Below are 27,216 nucleotides of genomic sequence, written 5' to 3'. Positions count from 1 at the left end.
AACAAATGAGATGCGGTGAAAATTGCACTGAAAAATCGTCAAACGCTAAAACATCGACAAAAAATTGTCAAAATATGTCAAAAAGTGATATTCAATTGATAAAAAAAGACAATACCTACTAAGTATTATTTTGAAACGCCCCAATTACACTACTAAGAGTAGATAAATTTTATTGTAAATTGGATTCTTTTCAGTTCGTTAGGAACCAATATAGTTGAAAATGTCACTTTCCTTTCATGAAAGCCTTGAAAATTAATTTTAATGCACTTTAGATTGTCTACGTAGTCTATGTAAACTACAACCTAATGCAATGTACGCGTAGATTGCGTGTAGGCAACGCATATAGACGTAAACTTATAGTGTACGGCACATCACTGCTCTTATATGAACGCATCTTTTATGGTGGTGATATAACACGTTCCGTGTGAGTTCTTCTGTATATTTTATTTCTCCAATGGCATAACGTTGTCGCCTTATAATCAAGAGGTACTACACAATGCACACTTGTTCGGACTCCACTTTAAACTGTAGGTTTAGTCCCGATTAGTCTATCTGAGCATAATATTCGACTTAAAAACAAATAAACAAAATTTTCTTATGGATACTTCGTGACATACCTTTTCTTCTTTACTTCATCTGCATCTACAGATTCTGTTGAACTTTTCGGCTAAACCTAAATGCTTCTAAAGTTTAAACCATTCTCATCGTGATTGATTAGTTCTCTGACGCCCTCAAAACAAAGCTTTCCTTCCAACCCCATCTTCTTTTAATCCTACGTAAGTTAATCACAAAGAAAAATCGCATGATTACGTAACTGATAGGCAAAATGTATGTGTGAAACTAGGATATCTAAATAGAATTAGCCACCCATTATCAATTCAATAATTCTGTTGCTTTATCGAAACCCACATAACAGTTACATCAAAATTAATATACCTCGGTATGGTAGTGGTTATTGTGAATGCTTCCTATTAGTATTTATTAGTAGAACGAATACAAAGTTGTTATTTTGAATACTACGTATGTAGATATTTCAAAATGAAATATAAAAATTGTAATGAAATAAAGAAAGAGATACTTCTGGAATTTCAATGTAGACCTAATTAAAGAGTCGAAATAATTTATTGAGTTGCTGGAGGGCTTTTTATTTGTTTATTTAGAGATTATTTTAATCATACACAGGCCGGGATTTATATTTGTGAAGACCCGGAGCTTACAACACCAAGACCCTACCCCAATCCCCTCCACAGTTTCTGTTATAACTTTTCGCCAAGCTACATGAGGTGGTTAGTTGTACGTATTTCGACATTTTTTCATCACATCCGAAGTACCTAATTTTTTCTTTATGTGGTGCTTTTTAAAGCAGTTTTTTTTTCCCAATGATGACCCGGTTCCTGAAGTTCACCCTAAATCCTGATCTCTTTTTGACCATACCTGCATAATTTTGCTCCTCCTAATCCTACTAGCTGCTTCTAATCATAGAAGTATTCAATTGCTCACAGTTTTCTTGTTTCAAGATCTCTAGTAATTCCTTTTGCTTTCTAATGACAAAGTTAAATCAGCATTTTATGGGATGATGATATGTGAACATTTCAAGTATAGATAATATTCATGAGTAAAATATACATCTAATGAACACCAGAATACACTAATTTATTGCAACATTCACATATCTCTAAGTATATGTACTTAGTGAATTTGATTGCCCACCCGTACCCCCCCTGACCCCGTCCCTGTTCTGGGACCTGTGTGGGACATTAATTTTTAGTCATGATTGACTACGCTTCTGTTTCTCTCTTTCATACGTATGTTTCTTTATTCTATTTCTTATTTTTGTGTTCGTGTCGTAAGGCTTTTAGATAAATATCATATTGTTTTTCTTTTGTGCCGAATATTTTAAACGCTCTTGAATTGTCAAGAGTAACCGAATGAAACATCTATACGTTACGTACCGTATTAATTTGTGTTTCTTTCCACGATGAGTGATTGAAACTCACAACTAAAGATGATCTGCTCGGTCTGGTGTCTGACTGAAGGTAGGCTATAGTATTCGAAATGGGCGCTTATGGAAGTATTACTTTTTTATTTAGATACTCGAGAAACGTATTACATAACAGAACTGATCAAGGCATGTGACCAGGATGGAGGAAGGAGGAATAAAATAAGATAAGACCAAAAATGCCAAACTGTGACTTTGAGCAGTGAAAATGTCAAGTTAGAAATGGAGCGTTTTTATTCTCCATTAGAAATACAGTGAACCTAAACAGAATTGTTTATGTTATTCTCAATAGCCGTTATCTAGTTTTATAATAGAAATAAAGAACTGTTAGCATCAGCCACATGAGGATAAATACGGTAGACACTCGAGAACACAGTTTTTTCGTTCATTTCGACAGAATTGGAAGAAATTCCCATCTCGAAATTTAATCTAATCTCCTAATGCCTCAATTGAATCTGACCACGAACAGCTTCTGGGGCACTCCTCATATATTTATATATGCACAACAATCTTGATACGAAGGACGTAACTCCGCTGTGTTATTTCTGAAATAGACTTATCTCTCAATGGCCCTTGAAGATAATTCTGATAACTCTTTAGCGTCATATCATAAGAACAACCGATAACACCTAGAATAAAAGCCACGTCCCTTGAAAATGCCACGATGTAATTGTCACGTAATTGTAATTGTCACGATGTACGCACACGTTGTGCTTCTTGTGGCGTCCGTCGCTGCTGCTTCTGGTGCCAGGGAATTCAGCAATCCTGTGATCGACGGCGAGGACAACCCTGATCCAGGGGTTCTCTTCTACGACGGAGCGTACTACGCCGTGACGACCAGCAACAACGGTGCCTCCAATCCCAAGTTCCCCATCCACTACTCCGTCGACTTGCAGAACTGGACCACCCTGGCGCATGTGTTCACCGAAGACAACATTCCTATCTGGACGGAAGCCGGACATGAATTCTGGGCACCGGAACTCCACATCATCAACGACTCCTTCCTGGTTTACTTTGCATCACGGGACACGGCCAGCGACCAGATGGTTGTCGGTGTTGCGAGTTCCGAAAATATACTCGGCCCGTACCAAGCCACCGATTCCCCTCTCGTCTTAAATCTTACCACCGGAAACATCGACTCCACCGTGCTCACCGACGACGACGGTGTCAAGTACCTTGTCTGGAAGGAGGAGCCGACGTTCATCTACGCCAGGAAATTGTCGGAAGACGGACTGAGTTTTGCTTCGGACGAAAAGCACGAGCTTCTGCGAAACGGTCTGGGCTGGGAAGGTCCTGACGTGGAAGGTCCGTGGTTCGTGAAGCGAGGAGATTACTTCTATCTCTTCTACTCCGGCAGCAACTTCTGCGACGTGTACTACGCGGTGGGCGTGGCTAGGAGCAAGGATGCCCTGGGTCCGTACGAAAAGCACGGAGACCCTATCCTCGCATCGACCGACGACTTCAAAGGGCCCGGCCATTGCAGTGTCGTTAAGGATGTGAACGACGGGGACAACTACGTGATGGTGTACCACGCGTGGCGAGCTGGCCAAGTGTGCGGAGACAACAATCGCCTGATGATGGTGTCGTCCATTGAGTGGTCGGATGACGGATGGCCGCTCGTGGTTGGTATTTAGTATGAAATGTTTTCAAGTTTTCCTTCAGGAGAATACGTGATTTGGTATTTCAAGAACTCTTGTCGGAAATAAAATAAGTTGGAATTGGGTTATAATAAATAGTCTGTTATTCATAAACCAGTTTGCAAATTCATTACATGTCCTCCTCTGTGGCCGTGCGGTCTAAGGCGCTGTGTTTAGGCTCCGACTGCGGAACGCCATAGGTTCGAGTCCGCCTGGGACTTACAAAACTTTGAAAAATACACTTGACGCTGTTGAGAGTGTATCTTTCAAATACTGAACAAGGGACTCTAGGAATTAGGAGTCATGTGCCTCTTTGCCTTAAAAGAAAACTAAATGACATGTGCAAATAAACGCATGGCATGTTAACTGCCAAGAGGAGGCAAGGAATTTTCACTTCTAAATTGAGGTAATGCTTTATTTTCAATTATTTAAAAATTGAATAGCATTTCTTTCACTTTCCAGCACAAAGAGCACAATGAACCAAACAAAATTTCTCTCTCCACGTTTTCCAGCAGGCAGTGGCAAGTGCCGTCCTGCCCCCACTGGTGCGCCCATGGTCAGATATAAATTTGGGACTTAATGTAAATTAAATTTCTTTGTATGTTTAATTCCTTATACTTCCTTTGCTTCTTCTGAAAAGTTGGGGAAAATTAAATATGTCATTATGTCAGGGAACCAACTAGATAAAAAGAGGAAGACAATTTTTACTAAATCTATATTTTTGCAAATTGACAATAACTTTAATTGAATAGGGTGCCAGTTATTACGACGTTAACGTTTTTCTATTTTTATCTGTTTTGCTTATTCGGCACCCCAATTGCCCTTAGCACCCAGGCAACCACCTCACGCTCTTTCTAATATATAATATATGATATTATATTATTCATTTTACAAAGGTAAGAACTCTTAGAGCCACAAAAATGGTCACATACATCAACTATAGACGTGAATGAATCACTTAGGTTCTTCATGAAATATTTGCCGTTTTATATTGAATACTCAGTCAGTAACAAATTTTATATTGGTACTTATGAATATCCGTTGGAAGAAAATATACCTACATATAATGTCACTGCTTTTCTACTCACCACTTTCGGTTTCTTTCTGTCTGGTTTCATTTTCTCTACTTTCTTCAGCCAGTTTTGCAGTAAAGTTACAGACATTGTTACACTAAGCAGAACGACAACATGCGAACTGAGGTGCTACACTGAGTTAAACCTGTATCTTTCACATGAAAGAATCGAAAGGAAAATGCAACAAAATATAAATGTCATTGACTCAGGGGTTTAATTTACAAGTCTGTAACGTATTTAAGAAATATTTATTTAGGTATTCAAGCGCTGAACTGTCAACACTGTGTGCGGTATGTGCTCCTTGTAAAGAGGGCGAGAGGTCAGTTTGACACTTCCCAGATGACAATGTCTCTTCCCTAGAGCTGATCGAAGCCTTGTCAAGGGAGCTAGTGTTTCCAGGAAATGGCCATGCTGCACATTCCACCCTCCTTCCTTGACACTTTGGTTTTAGTTGATCGAAAGGTCCATTGGACTACGCTTCTTGTAAAGCTACAAATGGATCCTTTCTGATAATATTGATGTATTGTCATTCTATTGTTAATATAGAAATCCATATTTACACCCCCTACAGGGGGTTCCACTTTTCTGCTTGGGGGGGTGTTCGTCAAAATTTGGGAGGGTGTTGGGGGGTGTTAGGGGTTGTGGATAAATCACTGAAATCATGTATTTTTCAAGAGAAATATCTCACCGACGCAATATTGCCATTGATTTCATTTGCTTGCCCTACGACAACCGGATGCTGCGTACGTTTGATGACGTAAGGCCCTGTCAGTGTTTCAACCCCCTTTTTTTACTATGCTTGCCTAACGTAACTAAACCTAACCTAACCTTTTCGGAAATGGTTCGTGGGGCTATCCGTGAATGGTTCGAGGGGCTATCCGTGAATGGTTTGTGGGGCTATCCGTGTATGGTTCGTGGGGCTATACGTCAGCTACCCGTGCATAATGTATAATTTCCACCGGTGACGAACACGATAGTAGGTATTTTTCGGTGCAGAAAGTTGAAACACTGCATACCCACAACGTGAGTCAAGATGTGCCCGCCATATTGTGTGTTCCGGAAGCGAAGAAAGGATTTTAAAAAAGCACTCGGAATGTGAAAAATTGCGTTTGTTTTCATGTAAAAAGCATAATGGCACCTTGAACTATGTTCCGCAATACACAATTGGTAAGTATGAACTATGAGAAACACAAAATATCCGATTTTAATGTGTCTCCGATCTATGAAACTGTTACCATTAATTTTTATAATCTCGGTTTGACTACATAGTGTTTCTGTACTCTTCTGATCAACCTTTGATGTTAGTCCTACGCTGAAAGTTGACGAGTGTCAGAAGTATTTTGCAGAAGAACCAACCTTCTTGAGAAAAACTTTATTCTTCACTAACCGTTAATAAAGCTCTCCGAAAAAGTTGCATCATATATCAATATCTAACACAAAACGCGGGATTTGTCTTTTGAATTTCTGTCAAGACACAGGAATTCATTATTTTTAAGAATGTCTCTAAAATTTAAACTTCGTTTTCAAGCTAACTCCTTGACTTTTATAAAACGGGGTAAATGGTGTTTTTTGTATATCGACGGGACACGCCTATGAAACTGGACTGTCCCGGTCACCATATCTTAAAGAAATGATTTTATTTCGAACAAAGTGAGACAAAAATTATGTGAATCACTTTATTCACTTCATTTTAATTTTTTGTGCGGCGGGGTCGGGTAAAGATTGTTGCAGTCAAGAAATGATTGTTGCGCCGGTGCATCGAATTCGCCGCCACCAGTTTGTACTTCAGTTATGAGTTATTGTCATTTTTTTTAGCTCAGTGCTGCTGAGGAACCTTATCATTTGGAATTCCAGTACAAATTGCTTGGTTAGGAGAATGAAGTCGGACCCCTCTCACCCTTTAGTTTACCTTCCCATTTCTAATCTTAGATTGATGTGCTTGCACGCAAGCGACCAAAAATGGGTATGTGTGATATATTTATATTTGTGCCCTGGCGGGGCCCCTCCCGGTGCCGCGAAAGCTTCGGGGCCCTAAAGCGGCTGCTTTCTTTGCTTTATGGTTAATCCGGCACTGGGGGAAGGGGCATTTTGCCAGATTTTACAACTATGCCGAGGGCCAACAATTTTCAAGTCATTCTTGTTTGAGACAGTAGTGTGCGCGAATGCGTAGAATCGGAATTATATGAAGAAATTAAATATCTAGGGAACGAAGGAAATCTCGTAAATTTGAATCAGGTTTCCGAAAGGTTAGAAGAAAAGGAAAGAGACATGTTTTGAAAAGTCAGAAGGGTGTCTTCGAAAAACTGTTACTACCTTTAATAATGTTTCACATTTCGCCACGACTGATAAATGAAAATAATGGCGATACACTTGAAACCATGGGGTTTAGTGTAAGTGATATGGTCGAAGTCTTAACTTCAAGTAAATCTCAAGAATTTATTGGTATGTTTGTTATTCTGATTTAATGATACACGTGATGCAGAAAACACACACTGTACTCGTTATTTCAAAAGTGGTAACGGAAATTTCCACAAGCGATAAGATAAGATAAGATTTATTTCCATGCACTTGATCATATGAGTACAAATAGCACTATGATATTAGATAGGTCAATTACATGTATAATTTTGAGTACAAAGGAATTAACACATACTTAAGCATATTAAAAAGTATAGAGAGTATAAAATAAAATTACATGTATGATTTTGAGTACAAAAAAATTAACACATACTTATGCATATTAAAAAGTATAAGAGAGTATGGAATAACATAGAAAATAGAAGAGAAATCAAAGGTTATGGCTATTAGTGAACATAAAAATACAAGAAAAGTCAAAGGTTATGTCTATTAATGAAAAATATGTTCTAAGTACTCCTCTGTGCTATAAAACAAGTACTTCATAAGCAAGCTTTTTACTGTTATTTTAAATTTGGTTGGATTATGATTCTTGAATTCCTCTGGCAGCTTGTTATAGAGTTTTACACCTTGAAATCCTAGACCACTATGTATTTTGGATGTGCGGACAGTAGAAAGGTGGAGGGAGTTATGCATACGAGTGCTGTACTTGTGTATGTCCAGATTTTTTGAGAAGATTTTAGAATTTGTATGAATAAAGTACAACGTTTCTAATATGTACAAACATGGAAGAGGTAATATTTGAAATTCATTGAAAATTTGTTTTGTTGGGTTTGAGAGGGATACATTCTTCATAATTTTTAATATGCGTTTTTGCCAAATAAAAATTTTCTGCATTTTGGGTGAACTGCCCCAGAAAGAGATATACCATATGTGAGTACAGGTTGAATCTGTCCAAAATATACTGTCCTTAAATCATTCAAAGTTAAAACATTTCTCAAAATTCTCATCATGTAGCAGAGCCTGCTTAACTTTCGAGTTAAATTAGTAATATGCATGTCCCAAGACAGGTTTGTGTCTGTCAATACTCCTAAGAATTTTATTGCATTGCATTCTTATCTAACTAAACTAAATAACTCTCTAGCATTCTTAAATCCGAAGGTTCATGGCTGCAGCAACACAGGCCTTCCATCTTTCCCTATCTTGAGCAAGATCTATATACTCTTTTCCATCCCTACCGATTTCCTTTAGGTCCATCTCAACGTTGTCCCTCCCTCTTCATCTTGGCCTTCCTACAGGTCTCTTACCATCTGGTTTCCCAACAAGAATCCTGTAAACTCCTCTTTCCTCTCCCATTCGTGCCACATGGCCTGCCCACCTAAGTCTTCTTGATTTAATTATTCTAATAATATCTGGACATGAGTACAAATTATGTAGTTCTAAATTATGTAACATTCTCCACTTACCTGTCTCCTCATCTCTTTTAGGTCCAAATATTTGCCTAAGGATCTTATTTTCAAATACTCTCGATTTATGTTCCTCTTTCAATGTAAGGGACCAAGTTTCACATCCATATAATACTACAGGCAAAATTACTGTTTTGTATATTTTAACTTTTAGTTTCTTAGATATTAAACGAGAAGACAAAAGTTTATGAAGAGAGAAGTAACATGCATTTCCTGAATTAAGCCTACTTTTTATTTCCGCTTTAATATCATTTTCATTTGTTAATATTACTCCTAAGTATTTGAATTTGGAAACTGGTTCAAACGAGTTGTTATCAATAATTAGATTTTGATTATTACCTAACACTTGGTTTCGGCCTGTAAGCATATATTTAGTTTTCTCTTTGTTAACTTCCAAACCTATCTCTTTAGCAGTTTTGAAGAATATTTTAGCATTATTCTTAATTGTATTCACATCATCCCCCAGTAAGTCTACATCATCTGCATATGCTAACAACTGAGTCACACCATTTAATTTTAGTCCTTCTTTAGTTTCTTTTACCTTATTTACAGCATACTCTAAGGCAAAATTAAAGAGCAATGGAGATAATGCATCTCCTTGTTTTAACCCATCATGAATTGTAAATTTGTCAGACATATTATTACCCACACGAATTTTACTTTCTGTTTCACTGGTGCATATTTTTATCATACTAACAAGCTTCTTAGGTATTCCAAACTCTACTAATATATTATATAATTTATCTCTTTTGATCGAATCATATGCTTTTTTGAAATCAATGAATAGCTGATGGACATTTTGATTATATTCCCACTTTTTTTCAAGTGTCTGTCTGATGTGAAAAATTTGATCTGTAGTTGATCTGTTACGTTTAAATCCACATTGATAATCACCTATAATTTCATTAGCATATGGGGTTAGTTTTGTTAAAAGAATGTTAGACAATATTTTGTACGTTGTTGAGAGTAGAGAAATTCCACGGTAATTACTGCAGTTCATTTTATCACCTTTTTTAAACACAGGAACAATTATGGATTCTTTCCACTGTTGAGGGATTTCTTTTTTATTCCATATTAAACAAATTAATTTATGAATTTGACATATTAATGAATTTCCACCATATTTAATTAACTCAGCTGGTATTAAATCAATGCCAGGTGCTTTGTTATTCTTTAGCCTTTTAATAGCATCTTTAACTTCAGTCAAGTTAGTTTCTGGAACTAAAGGTTCTGCTGTGTGTACTTCATTTACTTCTGATTTATCTCCTACATGGACATTTAAAAGGTCATTAAAGTAGTTCTTCCATCTATTTAGAATATCGCTTGGGTCAGCTAGAAAATCACCGTCTTTATCTTTTTTCAAGTTTACTTTAGGTTGCCATCCCTTTCTAAATTCATTTACACCTTTATATAAATCTCGGATATTTTTATTTTTGCTGTTTGTTTCAATTTCGTTAATTTTGCTTTTCAAGTAATCTCTTTTTTTACTTCTAAACGTGAGGTTAACTTCTCGTTTTATTCTATTATAATTGTTTAGATTTGTATCATCAGAGTTATTTAACCACCTACGTCTAGCCTGATTTCTTATTTCTATTACATTATGACATTCATTATCAAACCATGGCTTACTTTTTCTTGGTTTATGGTATCCTATACTTTCTTAACTGCTGATTCTATTGCATTACGTATGTGCTCCCAATTCTTATTTACATCTGTTTCATTTATATTTTCATCATCATTTAAATCCTGCAAAACATCAAATCTATTTGACAGTTTAATTTGGTAATCTTTCTTAATTCTTTCATCAGCAAATTTTCCTGTATCAAATTTTATAACTTTTAGATTTTGTTGCTTATGATTTATCACTGAGAGTCTTTCTCTTAATTTAACAATTACTAAATAATGGTCACTGGCACAGTCAGCACCTCTATGTGTACGAACGTCAATTATACTAGTATGCCTTCTCTTATCAATGAGAATATGATCTATGTGATTAAGAGTTTTACCATCTGAAGAAGACCAGGTATATTTATGGATATCTTTATGTTTAAAAGTGGTACTTTTCACAATTAAATTCTTTGAGGTCGCAAAAGTAATCAATCTTATACCATTATCATTACTTAATTCATGAAGACTTTCTTTACCAATCGTGGGTTTAAATGTCTCTTCTTTGCCAATCTGTGCATTACAGTCACCTAACAGAATTTTCATATCATACTGAGAAAATTTATCAAAGACCTGTTCTAACTCTGTATAAAAATCATCTTTAGTATTATCATCTTTATCTTCCGTTGGTGCATGTATGTTTATTAAAATAATGTTACACCACCTACCCTGTAAAACTGCATATGATATCCTATCATTAATAAATTCTACTGTTTTAAGGGCCGAGATAATTCTATTATTTATGAAAAAGCCTGTTCCAAAATTATGATTTTTAGTACCACCATAGAAAAAAGTATAATTTTTAGTTTTACAATTCCCTTCTCCTGGCCACCTAACTTCCTGGACAGCTACTACATCTAATTTATACTTCACTATCTCATTAACTGTACACTGAAATGCCCCAGGCCGGTAAAGGCTCAGAACATTCCAGGTGCCTAATTTAATATCCTTATTCCTAATGAAGATCTTCTCCTTAGTCCAGGGACCTCCCAAAGTAGTCCCCACCCGGAGATCCGAACGGGGGACTATTTTACCTCCGGAATATTTTACCTTGGGAACATCCATGGCCTTATATTTCTGTTTCTTGACATGTCTTTTTACAGTGCAGAGTTGTCAGCTCTACGCCTAACCCCCAATATGAATGGAGGAACTACTACACAAGACAAACACAAACATATTAGACAGCACTATTACTACACAAGACGAACACAAACACATCAGACAGCATAACTACTACACAAGACACACACAAACACATCACAACTATAATACAATATAAACACACACACACCACAACTACTACACAATATAAACAAACAAACAAACACACACGCACGCAAACACAAATCATTAACAACACACAACATAATTAACACAAATTATTACCAACAAAAATTAATTTCAAGCATAAACAGACAATTTACAAGTACTGAATTCCAGTAATAATGAATATCATATTTATTACTACTCACTGAGTAACCAATGCATTCTTATCATCCGCAAAAAGTATTGTTTGAGACTCTGATAAGGTTTCTGGAAGATCATTTATGTAGAGTAAAAATAAAACTGGTCCTAGAATTGAGCCTTGCGGTACACCTGTATTGAGGAAAATGAAATATTAAAAAAAAATAGTTTTTTGAGAACTGAATTTGAAAATCCAGGCACCAGTTGAAAATGCTTACATTTTACATTCCCAATTTCGTCTTCAAATAAACACTCAGAGAATCTGTGACAATTAACATGAGATAGAAATATTCATGAAAGCTCACAATCTGACAGCAGTTGTGAGAGTACCCACAGGAATCACATCAACTTCAACAGCAATTGATCAGGTTTTCCTAAACACCAACTTATTTGTATACAGTGTCAATACAATTAGTACTGGCTTTTCAGGTCATGAGGCACAATGCATAAAAATTACTGCAGCACAAAACACAAACCAAACACACACACCTTATAGACACGTAAATACCACAAAAAGAGAATTTAATGAAGTTAATTTTAGTTACTTTAACTACTTAATAAGTAGAGAATCATGGGATAGCCTATACTACCAAACAAAAAAGATATGCATTGAAACAAAATCAAATTGGATAACACCCGACATCAAAGTAAACTGGAAAGATTTCATCATAATGAATAAATGCAGACACCAATTCAAAAGTGAAACATTCAATTCATATCTAAAGGGAAAAAGAAAGGAGTTTGAAAACTCAGTCAAGGAAGCAAAAAAATACTTCAATAGCAATATGATCCTAGACTCAAATAACAAACAAAAAACCTTGTGGCATATTGCAAAAACCGAATTAGGTATGGTAGGGAAAGAAAAATACAAAGACAACATATCACTAAAACACGAAGGCAACAGCGTGGTCAATCCCCAAGATGTAGCATCAACTTTCAATAAATACTTTACTGGGATAGTAAAAAAAATAACAAAAAACATCCAAAAACAAAATCATAAAACTAGTAATATAACTAAAGTAGATTCTAGTATATACTTACTCCCAGCAGACGAGAAGGAAATATTTAGCTTAATAAGTCGCTTGAAAAACAATTATTCTGCCGGCATAGATGAGATACCTGACATTGTAATAAAAAAAATGTGCCGCACACATATGTGGCCCAATATGTCATGTAGTTAATCTGAGTCTCCTTACCGGTAAATATCCAGAACAGCTAAAGACTGCCATAATAAAACCTCTACACAAGAAAGGGTCAAAAAATGAAATGAGTAATTACAGACCAATCTCTCTTCTCCCAGTCATCTCAAAAATACTCGAAAGGGTTATGTACAATAGATTAATAACATTTTTTTAACAAATTTTCCATCATTTCAGAACAACAACATGGTTTTTGCAAAGGAAAATCTACACAATCTGCTATACACACATTCACAGAAGCAATTAGAGAAATTTTGGATAAAAAAGAACACTGTGTAGGGCTCTTTCTTGATCTAACAAAAACATTTGACACTGTCAACCACAAACTCTTGGTAAAAAAAATGGACCAGTATGGGATCAGGGAAGTAGCAAAAGAATGGTTTAAATCATATTTAACGGACAGGAATGAGATAGTAGAAATAACTCACATCGACGAGGATAATAACAAGGAAAATTATCGATCAAAGAAACAACGTATTACATATGGTGTACCCCAAGGATCCATTTTAGGACGCTTACTTTTTTTAATTTACATCAATGACCTTCCACAAAACTGTAAAAATGCAAACACAACTCTCTTTGCTGATGATACAACTGTTCTTATAGCAGGAACAAACACAGAACGGTTAAAACACAACGTAAAGAATACAATCACGCACATCTCGGAGTGGATAGAAAAAAATGGTCTTGTGGTAAACACTAAAAAAATAAATGCAATTAGATTTCAAATCAACAGCTGTAGCAGTGAAACTCCAGAAATTAACTTTCAAGATCAGGACATAGAATATGTATCTAACATAAATTTTTTTGGCGTACAACTGTCTGAAAATTTAAAGTGGGATCTACACATTGAAGCTACAGCAAACAAGGTTAGTGGGTTTTGTTATGCGATAAGATGTAGTAAATCTAGAAGCAGCAAAAACACTATACTATGGCATCATTCACTCTGTATTACGGTACGGCATCATTTTCTGGGGGAACATGAACAAAAGCATTACATTATTCAGACTACAAAAGAGAGCTGTTAGAATTCTGGCAAATGCTCCAACAGATGCACCATGCAAACCATTATTTCAAGAATTACAGATATTGCCAGTTCCATGCATATACCTATACGAAATCCTAACAAGCATGAAACTTTGTCAAAATACACACACAGCAAATAAGGACTACCACACCTACAACACCAGGGGAAAGAATGACTTATATATGGAATTACACAATACCACATTCTACCAAAAAGGGGTAACATATAATGGTATACGCTTATTTAACATTCTACCAAATGCATTTAAAAATATAAAGTCATTGCCAGTATACAAGTTACATCTAAAAAGATTCCTAAAGGCACGTTGCTTTTACACAGTGCAAGAGTACATTGACACCGTAAGTGACAGGAACAACAACAATAATATAACAAAGTAGAACTGCCCTATCATCATTATCTTTTTTTATTTTTCCTTTGCTGTTCGATTTAATTTATCTAGATGTAAGTATAGGTGACTATTTAATGCTCAATTTAGGTTTGTGTGTGTATATACAGGGTGTTGCAAAATACCTGTTACAACGCTTGGGAGGTGATTCGACAAGTAAAAACAAGGAAAAAATGCCATGTGAAAAAATGTCGAAATCGACACCGTTTTCGAGTGACAGGCGTGCGAAAATCGCCTCACACCATGTTTATGGCACAATAACTCAAGAAGCTAGAAAGATATCAATGTCGGAATAAAATAATACAAACAAAATCGTACCTGGCGAATACAATGGTGCATCAATTGAGGCCCAGTGTAAATTGCGCAAGGGGACTCTCAAAGAAAGTGGGGAATCCCCTGATGGAAAATACAAGAAATTTACTACTATCTTCTACATAATGTTGAGATCGGAATGTAGGCAGTAAAAATGACGACGTATGTCCACATGTCCCACTACTGCTGGGACACCGTCCCACACCCGGGAAATAGGAAAATAACTGAAAATCTCCTGTTGTACACGGTTCACATTGACGTACGAAGAAGAAAAGAAACCAATTTGTTGCATGTCTCACTACTGCTGGGACACCATCCCAAATGGAAAAAAATACGGGAAAATCATAAAAAAACGTTTTCAATCCCTTAATGTTGACACACTACTTTGCAGTACGAAAAACAAAAGTTAAACAATGGCCACATGTCGTCAGGCTGTACATATACTACAAGAGAGCTCCCCAAAGAAAGTGGGTAATCCTCGAAGGAATGAAGACGGAGAATGGCGAGAAAACGCACGCAATGGCATGTAACATTTCCAGGCACAGCACATCTTGAAGAGATTCCACTGAGAAGCGCACAACCTCCGCACATGCAGATCGACGGTATGAAGTACAGCGATATCCAGCATCTTCACTCGCACCTTTCACTAAAGGACACTATGCGGTGCTGATAGGGGCTCACAAACACCGGTATACTCAGAGACGTTGTTGAAAATGTCCGCCATTGACTTCAAGACAAAGATGGCATCGGCGAAGCACTGATTGTCTGGTACGCGCAAATACCTCTGGTATGTCACCAATTGTCCCAGCAGCGGCACTAACACGAGAATCGAGGTCCTCAGCAGTTTCCACAGGGGTTTCATACACGAGCCTTTTCATTTCTCCCCACACAAAGAAATCCAGTGGTGTGAGATCGGGGGAACGAGGTGGCCACGGTAAAGGTCCACCCCTGCCAATCCAACGATCGCCGAAAATATCGTTGAGTAAGGCTCTGGCTCCCCGGTCGAAATGTGCGGGGGCGCCGTCGTGTTGAAACCAGATACGTTGACTACCTGCCAGTGGCACGTTTTCCAAAAGTTCAGCTAATACGTCATGTAGAAACACCCGATAATTCCCACCACACAAAGTGCCACACAAAAAATTGTATGGGTGCAATTCCTCCTCCTGAAGAACGCGGAATACATTGCTATGGTGGGTTTGTTGAGTACGAGCAATGACACGTGTGCTGGTGTCAGGACGGTCTCGTATCGCGTCCAACACGTCCTCTTCAAAATGCACAGTGCGCACAGTGCGAGGTCTTCCACAATCCCACCTACGGGGTAGTAGAGATCCAGTTTCACGCAGTCGAGCATCAAGTCTTTGAAATAGTGCATGTGCTGGTAACCGCCTATTGGGAAAACGTTCGTGATACGAACGCCGTGCTTCACGGCTGTTTCGGTTTGCCTCTCTATAAACGAGATGCATATCAGCAAGCTCGTGGGTAGAGTACTCCACCATTGTCCTGTTCGAGAACTGCCCAGCAACAGGGTCACTTTCCCTCCTAGTGACGGATCACAACTACCGTGATTAGCACCCACGTAATGTCACACAGGTGTCCACGCAGTTTTTGCAAACCGAGAAAGAACACGGGAATACGTACTCTACGTACAATATTCCTTGGTGCAATTCAACCACACACACATGCCAGACTAAACTCCACGCTGCGAGAGGCAGAACAAGACAGGAAAAACAACGGTCGTCTACTCTCTCTACGTAGTATCCACCAACACTAATACGTAACAGGTGACCTACACTCACAGCGCCTCTAGTGGGGCTTTCTGTATAAATTAGCTGAAATCAATCTGAGCGTAATTTGACGGCATAGCGTCATTTTCGAGTGAATTTCCTATTTACCGAGTGTGGGACGGTGTCCCAGCAGTAGTGGGACATGTGGACATACGTCGTCATTTTTTACTGCCTACATTCCGATCTCAACATTATGTAGAAAATAGTAGTAAATTTCCTATATTTTCCATCAAGGGATTCCCCACTTTCTTTGAGAGTCCCCTTGCGCAATTTACACTGGGCCTCAATTGATGCACCATTGTATTCCTCAGGCACGACTTTCTTTGTATTTTTTTAATCCGACATTGATATCTTTCTTCCTTCTTGAGTTATTGTACTTTACACATGGTGTGAGGTGATTTTCGCACGCCTGTCACTCAGTAGCGGCTCGTGCCTAAAATAACAGGTGAAGAAGTTCGTTTTGTAATGGTTCTGTATTTCTAACGAACTTCTCGATATTAATAATGCAACAAGTTCCTTGAAATTCCCACGATTAAGCGAAGACACGCTTTCGTCGTGACCCCTGAACGCAAGTTCTTGTTTACATAAATACAGCTTTGCGTCAACTATTAATTGTAGGAAAAGCCTATTTAATCTTACATTTTCATTGAACCGTACATTTAAAAGCCTACTATTTTCTTGAAGGGCATCTGCTATGGTATTCCTGTTTTTTTCAAAAACTTTGAATTGTAATTTACACTTTGAATGTTCCATCGAATCATTGCGCTTATGCAGAGAACGCGTTATATTGTCAAAATCGTTATACCCTTCTTTATTCCACACATTGTATTTGTTACTAACAGTAAACAAAGCCAGCAGAACAACGATTGCAAATAACGACTACTACACAACCAAGGAAAGTCGACAAACCAGGAACTTTTAAATTTAATGTTGTACGATTTCCCTGCCTTTTTGTTCTCTCGCTTAACTGATATTTGAAGAATGTCAGTGGGCCCCCCACAATTTAAAACGTCTTTTTTGTCTTCATCCGTCCATCTGGAAAATGGTGTCTGCAACAAATTACACACTAAGTCATTTACTGGGTTCATTGTAGAAACCACAGCTCAACACATGAACACAACACACGATAGGAAACGCGAAACACACGCGGAACAAGATCTCGCGAGAACGCAAAGATTTTGCCACAATCACTGGATGCAATGTTTTCTCCGACGAGAGAACTGCTTCACGTAGAGGGCGACACCCGTTCAAGGCCAACGCTAGGTGACGTCACCGTTGCCATGACAACCGGCTAAGTTTTCCGCAACCTGGCGGCATTTGCTCTTGGGTTGTTTTATGCTACGACGAACTCTTCACGTGCGTAGCGCCGAGCGGCGTATTATTGAGTATTATCGTGTGCGTTCTGCTGGGAAATAGTTTCATTTAACAAGCAAATTAAAATGTCAATATTAATTTGAAAATTAGGTGAAAACATCTGCACTTGTTGCACTTGGCTAGCCGCCACTGCTGTCACTTGCAAACGGTGCCGATTTCGACATTTTTTCACATGGCATTTTTTCCTTGTTTTTACTTGTCGAATCACCTCCCAAGCGTTGTAACAGGTATTTTGCAACACCCTGTATATATATATACATGTGTGTACATAATGTCATAGCAAATGAAGCGAACATTGAATATAGAAAACATATTTTTAGCCAATTTGTCTCAAGAAAATAACATTGAGCATGCATTTATTCTCTTTATATGATATCTTGTATCTCATATTATCTATTGTATTTTATATTATATTATGCCTATAATTTTATAGATGTATTCTAAATGTACATGTACAATGTGACAATTCCAAACTTTTGTAAAGTTGAATGGATGCTAATAAATCAATCAATCAATTACATAGGAAAGTCAACCTTACTTTCATGTAAAAGATTCGGAAGAACTTTGCGGTGGCGGAAACGCATCACCCATCCCATCGCTTCCCACCCCTCCACTAACAGCGGTGCTGGAAGGGAACCAGCGAAAAAGAAAGCCCTTGCCATTGGTAACAGCCTTGCTGGGATACAAGAGATCTGACCAATAAGGACGTGTGGAACCCAAGTGACTGTCACCGAACGAGCTCCCCCCACCCCTCATTTACTTCGAGCAGCAAAAGAAGACGGCCGCGTCATCTATTGACCAACTATGGAACTGCAATTTCCAAGTGCAGCGAGGTTTAAAAATATAGCTTCTATAACCTTACTATTCTATGATGGAACAGAGTAAATCATCTATTGGCTTGGCGAAGATCCCTGCTCCCAATAATTTAGTGTTTTTTCTTCACAAAATCTTCGGTTGAGTTTCGTTCGGCACGTCGCAACATTGATCACTCAGAGGCATAAGAGAATGAAGTGCCTGTTCACACACAAGACCAACTCGAAGCTCCATCCCCTCATGTCTTACGTCATTATAAATAATGTAAAATACGAAATTAGAAGCGTGTCTAACTAACTTACATGCATATTTTGCTGTGCGAAAATTTATTTATTGATTTATTATGTTTATATTAGTAGCTTTGGTAGTTCGGTTTTTGTGCAATTTGGATAGAGTTTGCGACACAATACATCGAGTGGCGGAGCTTGAGTAGAACTTCAGTGTGAGAAGACTCATTCCATAAAATATTGTCTGCTCTAGAACCAGTGCTTTGTTTAAAGTGTGTCCTACAGTAGGATATCGGTTTCATAATATAATTTATTGTATAATAACAAAAGTGTGCCGTAAGTTTAAACATTAGGACACAAAGCAAGGAATTGAATTATTTTATATTGCATTGACTTGAAAATACGTTGCTAATGATGTAGAAGTGAAGCAATTTTAAGAATCTTGTCGCATGTCATGAACTGCACAACACTACATCACAAAGCATTTTCCCCTTGATAAGTGTGTTGTATTTTGTAACTTGACAAAATATAAACTGCATATCTTGTGTATGTAAAATATCTGTTGATTTACGGAAGAGGAGCCTTTTCAATCCTGATGACACTTTAGTGAACTTTTTTTCTTCTGTTAACTTTACCGTATTTCTATGTTGGAGCATGGCCACTCCCGCGAAAAATTTGTTAAAAAGATACCTCTAATACCGGTTCTGCGTGTCAGAACATTGAATAATGAAAGGTGTAATCACAGTCAAGAAAATCTCTAATAAAGTATGTCACACTTGAAACTTTGCTGAGGTCTCTTACCATCAGGTTTCCCAACAACAATCCTGTAAACTTCTTTCCTGTTGAGACTGCTTTTATTTATTTATTTGGTAACTGTGTGATCTCGCACAAACGAATTTCGTCATTTTTACAGGAGAAAGTACTTACGGAATTGAGATTAAAATTTCAGTAACCGCCAATCGTCTGAAATTTGTTTTTCTTCTTTTTCACATTGGTACTTACGTATTCTGCATTGCTAAGGATTCTTGAAGGTCGCATTGGTAACAGTTTCATACATCGGAGACACATTTCTTCAATTTTACACAAAAAACTACTTACGGAAATAAGTTTCTCCAAGGTTGACAACGTTTGTCGAGGTATTTTCTTTCATCGTGGAATATATTTGACTGGGAAATCATGTATTATTCAAGAGAAATATCTCACCGACGCACAACTGTCATTGCTTTCATTTGCTTGCCCTATGCAGCAGCATTTGGTTCACGTAGTATAAGGACATAGAGGCAACAGCTTTCGTGCATCGGAGAGACATTAATCTTCAATATTTATGTTCTTCAAAGCATGTAACATAAGATGGTTAAAAACTTGCTAAGAGTAGTAGTTTGCTCATTTTGACATGGATTTCCTCTATACAGGGTGGGGAAAAAATTTAGCCACTGATTTGAAAATCCGGTAAGAATGTACAATATAGAGAATGTCTCCAATTTCGTTAATATTTGGTATAGTAACTAATTTTGGCCTTCGAAACACGAATCTGTTGTTAAAATGCGGGGGTCACGTGTGCAAATTGTACATTATGCATGGGTAGCCCCACGAAACATTCCCGGTAAGGTTAGGTTAGGCAAGCTTAGTTAAAATTTTGTTCGTAAAACAATGGGATACACCTCTAAAAAAAATTCCACTTACATGAGCTTTTTTCCCCGATTTCCACACGTGACCCCCGCATTTTAACAACAGATTCGTGATTAAATTGCCAAATTTAGTTACTATACCAAATATTAACAAAATTCGAGACATTCTCTATATTGTACATTCGCTCCGAAAATCCTGCCACAAAGATCAAAATTATTATCATATACATTTTTAAATTGGTGCAAAATGATTTCTCGTAAATGTTAAAGATCTCTGTGTCACAGCAAAAACTTTGTCTTGTATTCTCCATGTTGAGCTATCGCACAGCATAAGGTCCGATAATCCTGGCCACTCAAACATACCATGCCTTCCTATCCACTCTTGGGAATGTTCATTCAAGAATGTACTTACGGTTAATCCATAATGTGGCGGAGTGTCATGATCCTCTCTTACCATATGTGGTACTAGTTTACTATCCTTCGGACAGATTTCTTCCTACAGAAGAAACTACTTACCGTAATAAGTTCCTGTAGTATTGTCTAACATCTTGAAGGTGTTTTGTGTGATGTGGGAATGTTTCATAGCGGAAATTCAACCATTGACGCATAGCCCCACAAACCATTCATACATCGCCCCACAAACCATTTCCGGTAAGGTTAGGTTAGGTAGGGTCACAATAGGTTACAATAGTTAAAAATTGGTTTCGAAAAAAAAATATGCGTAGCCCCACACACAATTCTTGCATAGCCCCACGAACCATTGACACATAACCCCACAAACCATTTGCGGAAACGTACGTTCTTCAGTTACAAAACATTTTTTTAAAAAAAAAAATGATCCGCGAAGCAGATAGGTAAGTAGAAATGTCAATAATTGACGAAACTCAGAAGTTATAGGTGTCCGAAGGATAGTAAACATTTACCGTATATCAAATAGTTGAATTTTGATCTCACCATCGAATTTTCCAGGTTAAAGTCCTGGCATTGGTGTGTGTGTTCGTTGTGAGTATTTCTTCATCAATTTCATCTAATCCTCGCTCATCCCCTTTGTTGCAATTAGGCAAAAGGTGACATAAAATAGCATGGAAATATCGAAGTGTTCTCTGGTACAAAGAAAACTAACAATGAAGGCAATGTGAATACCTGACTTTCTTATCACACTGCTTCATACTACATCCCAAAACAGATGACCCCACTATTTTTTAAATTACGGAGCGAATTTACAATACCGGACCCCTCCCCGATTTTTGTAATATTTTGCATACTCACTAATTGAGGCCTCCTAATCACGAATTTGAAGTTAAAATTTTTGGGGGTCACGTGTAGAAATTGCAAAATAAATTAAATTGAGTGGTCCTTGATCGTAAAAGAAACCCTGTAATTCTCCACGAAAACAATGTTTATTGCAATATTTTACGTTTCAGAACAACATTAATATATTCCTGATATTACTACGACCCCAAATTTTAACTATGCTTGCCTAACCTAACCTAATCTAACCTTACCGTGAATGGTTCGTGGGGCTATCCATCAGTGGTTTGTGGGGCTACCTGTGCATGGATCGACGACCCCAAATTTTAACTGTTTGCCTAACCTAACCTTACCAAGAATGGTTCGTGGGGCTATCCGAGAGTGGTTTATGGTCCAATTGTGATCACCGACCGGCAAAAAAATTTATTTTCGTAGCACTATAACGGCAAATTTTCATCACGGAAAATGCCATTTTCATAACCTGCAATTGAACGCTCACGAACTTCAATTGTTCATATCAACAAACATGGTGCCAATGCTTGTATACGGAGAATGATTGTGAAAATTGAGAACATTATTTTACAACTTCTACACGTTCATGAACAATTTCTACACGTCACCCCCAGTTGTTAACCTCAGATAATGCATCGCGACTACATATTTTGTGAGTATAAGAAGTAGAATTGAAAGTACGGAACGGTCCGGTATTGTAAATTCTTACCTAAATTACTACCATCTGCAGTAGAATCGACAATAATAAAATAGATGTTAGCAAGTGACACCATAAGCCACACCTTGTATATTATCGGTATAAAGTTACAATACAGTTGCACCACTGAATTTGCAACATAGCACCTTGAGTTATGGTGCAGCACAATCGGGTGTCTTGCCAGAACCGTTGCTTGTTTCCATCGAGTAGCTGAAAGTGATTCTGCAGAAAGTTACTGTAAGCACGCTTGCACACACACCGTTCTTTTGCAGGGGTAGTTTTCTGCGACAGCACCGATACCAACAGCATGTTTTTCACACGCAGCGACACAATCGGGGTTCTCGCCATGGCCTTGGAGGGAAGGCACGAAAGCCTGATGGATCCTGCCCTGTGTTGCCAACCTCCCGATAAGAAAAAGCTGTTTAATCTGTGAAATTATGCTAAATGCTGATGAATTGTGCTAGGATCTAAATAATAATAACAATGAATTATTATTATTGATAATTAGTAACAGTAATTTATTATGAGGGAGAATCAAATGAAAACCACAATTATTTTTTTTACACTATTTTAATGCAGGGATAATGTTTGATTGTACATTATTTTTCTATATAGTCCCCTCCCAGTTCAATGCACTTACGCCATCGGATAGGTAGTGCTTCTATACGGTGTGAGAAAAATTATTTCGGTTGACTGTGTAGCCACTCGTGTACCGCCGATTGGACGTCATCATCGGACTTGAACCTCTGCCCTCCAAGGTGCTCCTTTATTGGACCAAAGATGTGGAAATCAGATGGTGCCAAATCTGGTGAGTATGGTGGATGTGGTAGGCACTTGAAGCGTAGGTCATCGATGGTGTTCATGGTTGCACAAGCAGAATGAGGGTGGGCATTATCATGTTGAAGCAAAACACCTGCACTCAGCAATCCCCTTCGCTTTGTGCGTATCGCTGGCCTCAAATGGTTCTTGAGAAGATCGGTGTAGGTGGCACTAGTCACTGTCGTACATGGGGGCATGTAGCGTTCCAGAATAGGACCTTTCTTATCCCAGAATAAAGTCAACATGACTTTCCCTGCAGAGGGCTGGCTGCGAAACTTCTTTGGTTTCGGCTAAGACGAATGTCACCATTCTTTGCTTGCACGTTTCGTCTCTAGTTGAAAATGGGGCACCCAACTTTCATCCTTCGTGACAATGCGAGCTAGAAAATACTCACCCTCCTCTTCATAATTCCTCAGCAGCTCTTGACATGCTTCAACCTGACGGAGTTTCAGTTCCTGCGTCAGCTGTCGAGGAACCCACCTGGCAGACACTTTTCTGTAGCGGAGTTCGTCATGCACTATGTGTTGTACTGAACCGAAGTCATTTCAGCCAGGGTGACACGCCGGTTTTCCTGAATAAGCTGATCTGCTGCGGCTATGGACTCCTCTCTCACAACTCTCTGAGCCTGATTATGAATGTAGTTTTAAGTTATGCATCTATTTTTTGAGGTGAGTTCAACCTTGAAGATGGAGAAAGTTTGAGATGATCCATTCGTTGACTACAAAGCAGAACACTTTCTCTCGATTCTTGGCATGAAATGTTCCTCGCGACGTGAGTTAAACAGGAGATAAAGATGAAGAGGTGAGGGTGTCGTTGGAACGGCATGTACCTAGACTGGAAATAAGATCTATATGTCATTTTATTTTTAATTATCAAAATATCGTTCTTTGAAGCTAATTACATTTAAAAGTTACATGTCACACACATACAAGTAATTTTGTGGTTGATTACATTATCAGAATTTGACATGCTAATCTAGAATATGCTCAGTAGAAAAAATCACATCATATAAAAGTATGTACAAAGGAAAGAAATAGAAGTTTGCAAATTGTTAGATTTTCCCATTATGCAATCACAGACTGCTAGGTTTGGCATTATTATGCTAGGGTTGGCACCGCTGCCCTGCTTCAAAACAACTTCCAGCTAAATTTATAACTTGGGTCGATGTCATCTTTTTCAGTGCCCGGGGCAAAGTGGGGATGGGTCCGACCGACTCTTCATGTGTCGAGGGGAGCTCCGGATGCATACCCACTATTGGAAGGTCCTTCCAGGAAATTTCCATTTACCCCCGTTCTTTCTTGCTGCACTCGATATCGAGATAGGGGTCGCAGCCGATGTTATCAGTGTGTGCGCAAACGTGCTAATACTCACTGTTCACGGTAACTCCCTTTAGTACTGTGTGACAAAGGAAAAGGACTTTGTACTCGTAGGCAACTAGAAGCATTGCTTTAATGATGCTGGGTGCTTGTTGGAACTTTTGCGGTTGTGGTAAATCAGCATGGCAAACCACTTGACCACTGTTGGATATTGAAGTGCTTCATCACCATAAGCTTGCACAAGTTCTGTGTGACACCTACCAGAATTTTTTTCACGTATAAGGGTGATTCTCCAAAAAGTGAACATTTTGAAAGCAAAAATTTGCGAATTTCAAAACTGTTCTGAAAAATCTGAAAAAAATCACACTTACTCTACATGAGATCATAAACAAGGGAAAAATAAGGGGAATACACCTTCATGCTCCAAAGTGGTTGAAACAAGGCATTTAAATTTCAGCCACCAGGAGAGTGACGGATGATACCAGGAGAGTGACATAATTAGTACTGTTGTAGCTTAGCTAAAATATTACCCCAAAAAACACACACACATTCCAGGAAAATAGAAAAATTATTATTTACTAAATTATAAAATTGAATACAGCTGTTGAAAGATAAAGTAAAGCCTCTAGATCAGCCATAACTTGAAGCTGAGCCAAAAATATAAAACACAACGAAAGCTTTATATGGAGCGGCCAAAAAACAAGGTATTGGTTTAGCCTAAAAACTGTCCAGGAAGCAGAAATTTGCAACTCTATGGCTGCTTCCAATGGGTGTTGGAGGGTTAATTTTTTTTATGACATCTTCGATGGGGTAGTCATGGATGTCTTTAGTTTTCGGCCAAGACCAGGATGTTCTTTTGGAATTGCTTGGTTCCATGGCATTGATGAAAAGTTTCCCTGGTCCAAGTTCAATTATTTCTCCAGGGAATATCAGGTTTTCATAGTGAAATATGACCCATTCTCCTATATTGTAAGTCTGCATCAGCTGGGCTGAAATTAAAATAAAATCTAACATATAATTTACTATATAATGATAACTTTTAATGTGTGAATGTTAGTAGCAGGGCTACTTTAAATTATTGCAAAAATTAAATAATTTGAAATTAAATTTGGCCTTTAACTGCTGACCTCATTATATAGCCCACTTAGAGTTCTACTATTTTTCATTTATATATAGTTTATTTATCTTATTCTATGATTAAAGTATGCATTGTTCTTTATATCTTTTAATCCTTTGTCTACTAACAATTTGAGAAATCAAGACAATTTAATTTATTTTACTTTTAACATACAGTAGGTACCGGTATTAGATTTATGTAGGCCTACTTATGCTTATATCAAAAACTAAAATTGTAGGTATACTACAAAATCTACTATAAATTGTAGATGAAAAATTTAAAAAAAAAAATTGTCGAACATACAATGTGGACTAAACTTAGTCAAATAAAATCAAAGAAATTTTCTTACCTTGTGTCAGATGAGTTGAGTTTGAAACAAAGATTCCATAATGCTCACAGTTTTTGTCAGCCTTGCATTCTTCACAGCTTAGGGTCCTGTAGTTCATCTTTGTGTCAGTCTCTCCAAGTGCAGCTGTGACCTGGTGAACCTTCATTGTTCCTTTCACAGCTTTTAAATCGCCCGCAGATGACAAAAATGAATCAACCCTCAATATGATGTCCTCCTCAACAACCCACAATTTGATGTTTGGACAGTTTTCTTTCCAAATTTTCTCAAGAATAATGATGTTGTTAACATCATATCCCAAGGAAACCATGTTATCCGCTGTACGTTTCAGGCAGCCACCTATCCCATCAGGGGCACCTTTTCCATGACCAGCTTCTGTGAAGTTCCAAATTGCCTTTTTGATCCTGGGGAATTTCTCTTGTAGGTATTTTTCAAGTAGGTAAAAGTTCTTTTTGTTTCGGTACTGAGTGGATGGTGAGTCGGACAAGAAATGGAGAGCTGTAATTCTTTTATCTTGTAGCACGTCTGTCAAAATAGGCTCAAGGTGTGCCCAAATTGCAGATGGATCATGGCGAGGGCTTTCTGACAGTGTGCAAAAAGAAACTGGTTTTATTGAAGTGTTGTCCTCAGTCATGTGGTATGCTACACCAGTATGAAGCGTAATTTCATTCCTTGAAGCACCAAAATGCATTGACTGGACTTCTTTAGCATACTTAAGTGCATAGTTTTCACTAAAATCTATGTGAATTAATGCTTCCTCACAACTCAGATTTTCTTTAAGCTTTCTTAAATACTGGTGCTGATGTCTAATGTTTGCAATGTGGATCATGAACTTCTTAATAGACATTTCCAAATCATCAATGGCTTTTCCAATAGTACTTGTTATTGCATCCTTTTTGATAATCTGAACAGTTTTCTCTTGGTCTTTGATTTTACGTTTTTCTTTATGCAACATCCACTTCTGGTATGTGAAAGTATCATTTACATTGAAGTCATTGTAAGGAATCGTGTTTTCGTTGCAGTCATTACATTTTCTCAACAGGCAAGCCTCGCGATTTTTCTCACAACACAAAATTTCAGCCAATTCTTCTGGGTTCTGTGCATCAATCACCTTACTCTTGTTCAGTTTATCGACTAGCATTTCCATGTTGTGATGTACTCTACACAAACATGTGTCTCTGCCCTTAAGACTTGGTTTGACAACCCAGAACGGACGTAATTTACAATAA

The 27,216-nt window shown here is 37.8% G+C and overlaps 3 protein-coding genes across 4 annotated transcripts in view; 2 read left to right on the top strand and 1 right to left on the bottom strand.

Moving 5' to 3' along the window:
- Positions 1–2,694: 2,694 nt before the first annotated feature.
- LOC145981488 (intracellular endo-alpha-(1->5)-L-arabinanase-like) lies at positions 2,695–3,633 on the top strand. Its single transcript, XM_083114718.1, has one exon. It carries the CDS (start codon positions 2,695–2,697, stop codon positions 3,631–3,633), a length of 939 nt encoding a protein of 312 aa, XP_082970844.1.
- Positions 3,634–19,045: 15,412 nt separating this feature from the next.
- LOC145981359 (uncharacterized) overlaps positions 19,046–27,216 on the top strand; it is a 44,596-nt gene continuing 36,425 nt past the window's right edge. The window contains exon 1 of one of the 2 annotated variants that reach the window (XM_083114591.1): positions 19,046–19,137. The gene's annotated coding sequence lies outside the window, so the exon portion shown is untranslated. Of the gene's footprint in view, positions 19,301–27,216 lie in introns of both variants that reach the window. The other variant, XM_083114592.1, reaches the window with a different exon arrangement.
- On the bottom strand, positions 24,893–27,206 carry LOC145981175 (uncharacterized). Its single transcript, XM_083114297.1, has 2 exons — positions 25,991–27,206; positions 24,893–25,513 (listed from the first exon to the last, which is right to left on the bottom strand). The coding sequence occupies exons 1-2, from the start codon at positions 27,132–27,134 to the stop codon at positions 25,242–25,244; spliced, it is 1,416 nt and encodes a 471-aa protein (XP_082970423.1). The 5' UTR covers positions 27,135–27,206; the 3' UTR covers positions 24,893–25,241.

This window comes from Lepisma saccharinum, chromosome 29, assembly GCF_977018435.1.
Source record: "Lepisma saccharinum chromosome 29, izLepSacc3.1, whole genome shotgun sequence".
NCBI lineage: Eukaryota > Metazoa > Arthropoda > Insecta > Zygentoma > Lepismatidae > Lepisma > Lepisma saccharinum.
The sequence above is the reverse complement of the archived record's forward strand: the minus strand, read 5'-3'. Positions and strand labels throughout refer to the sequence as shown.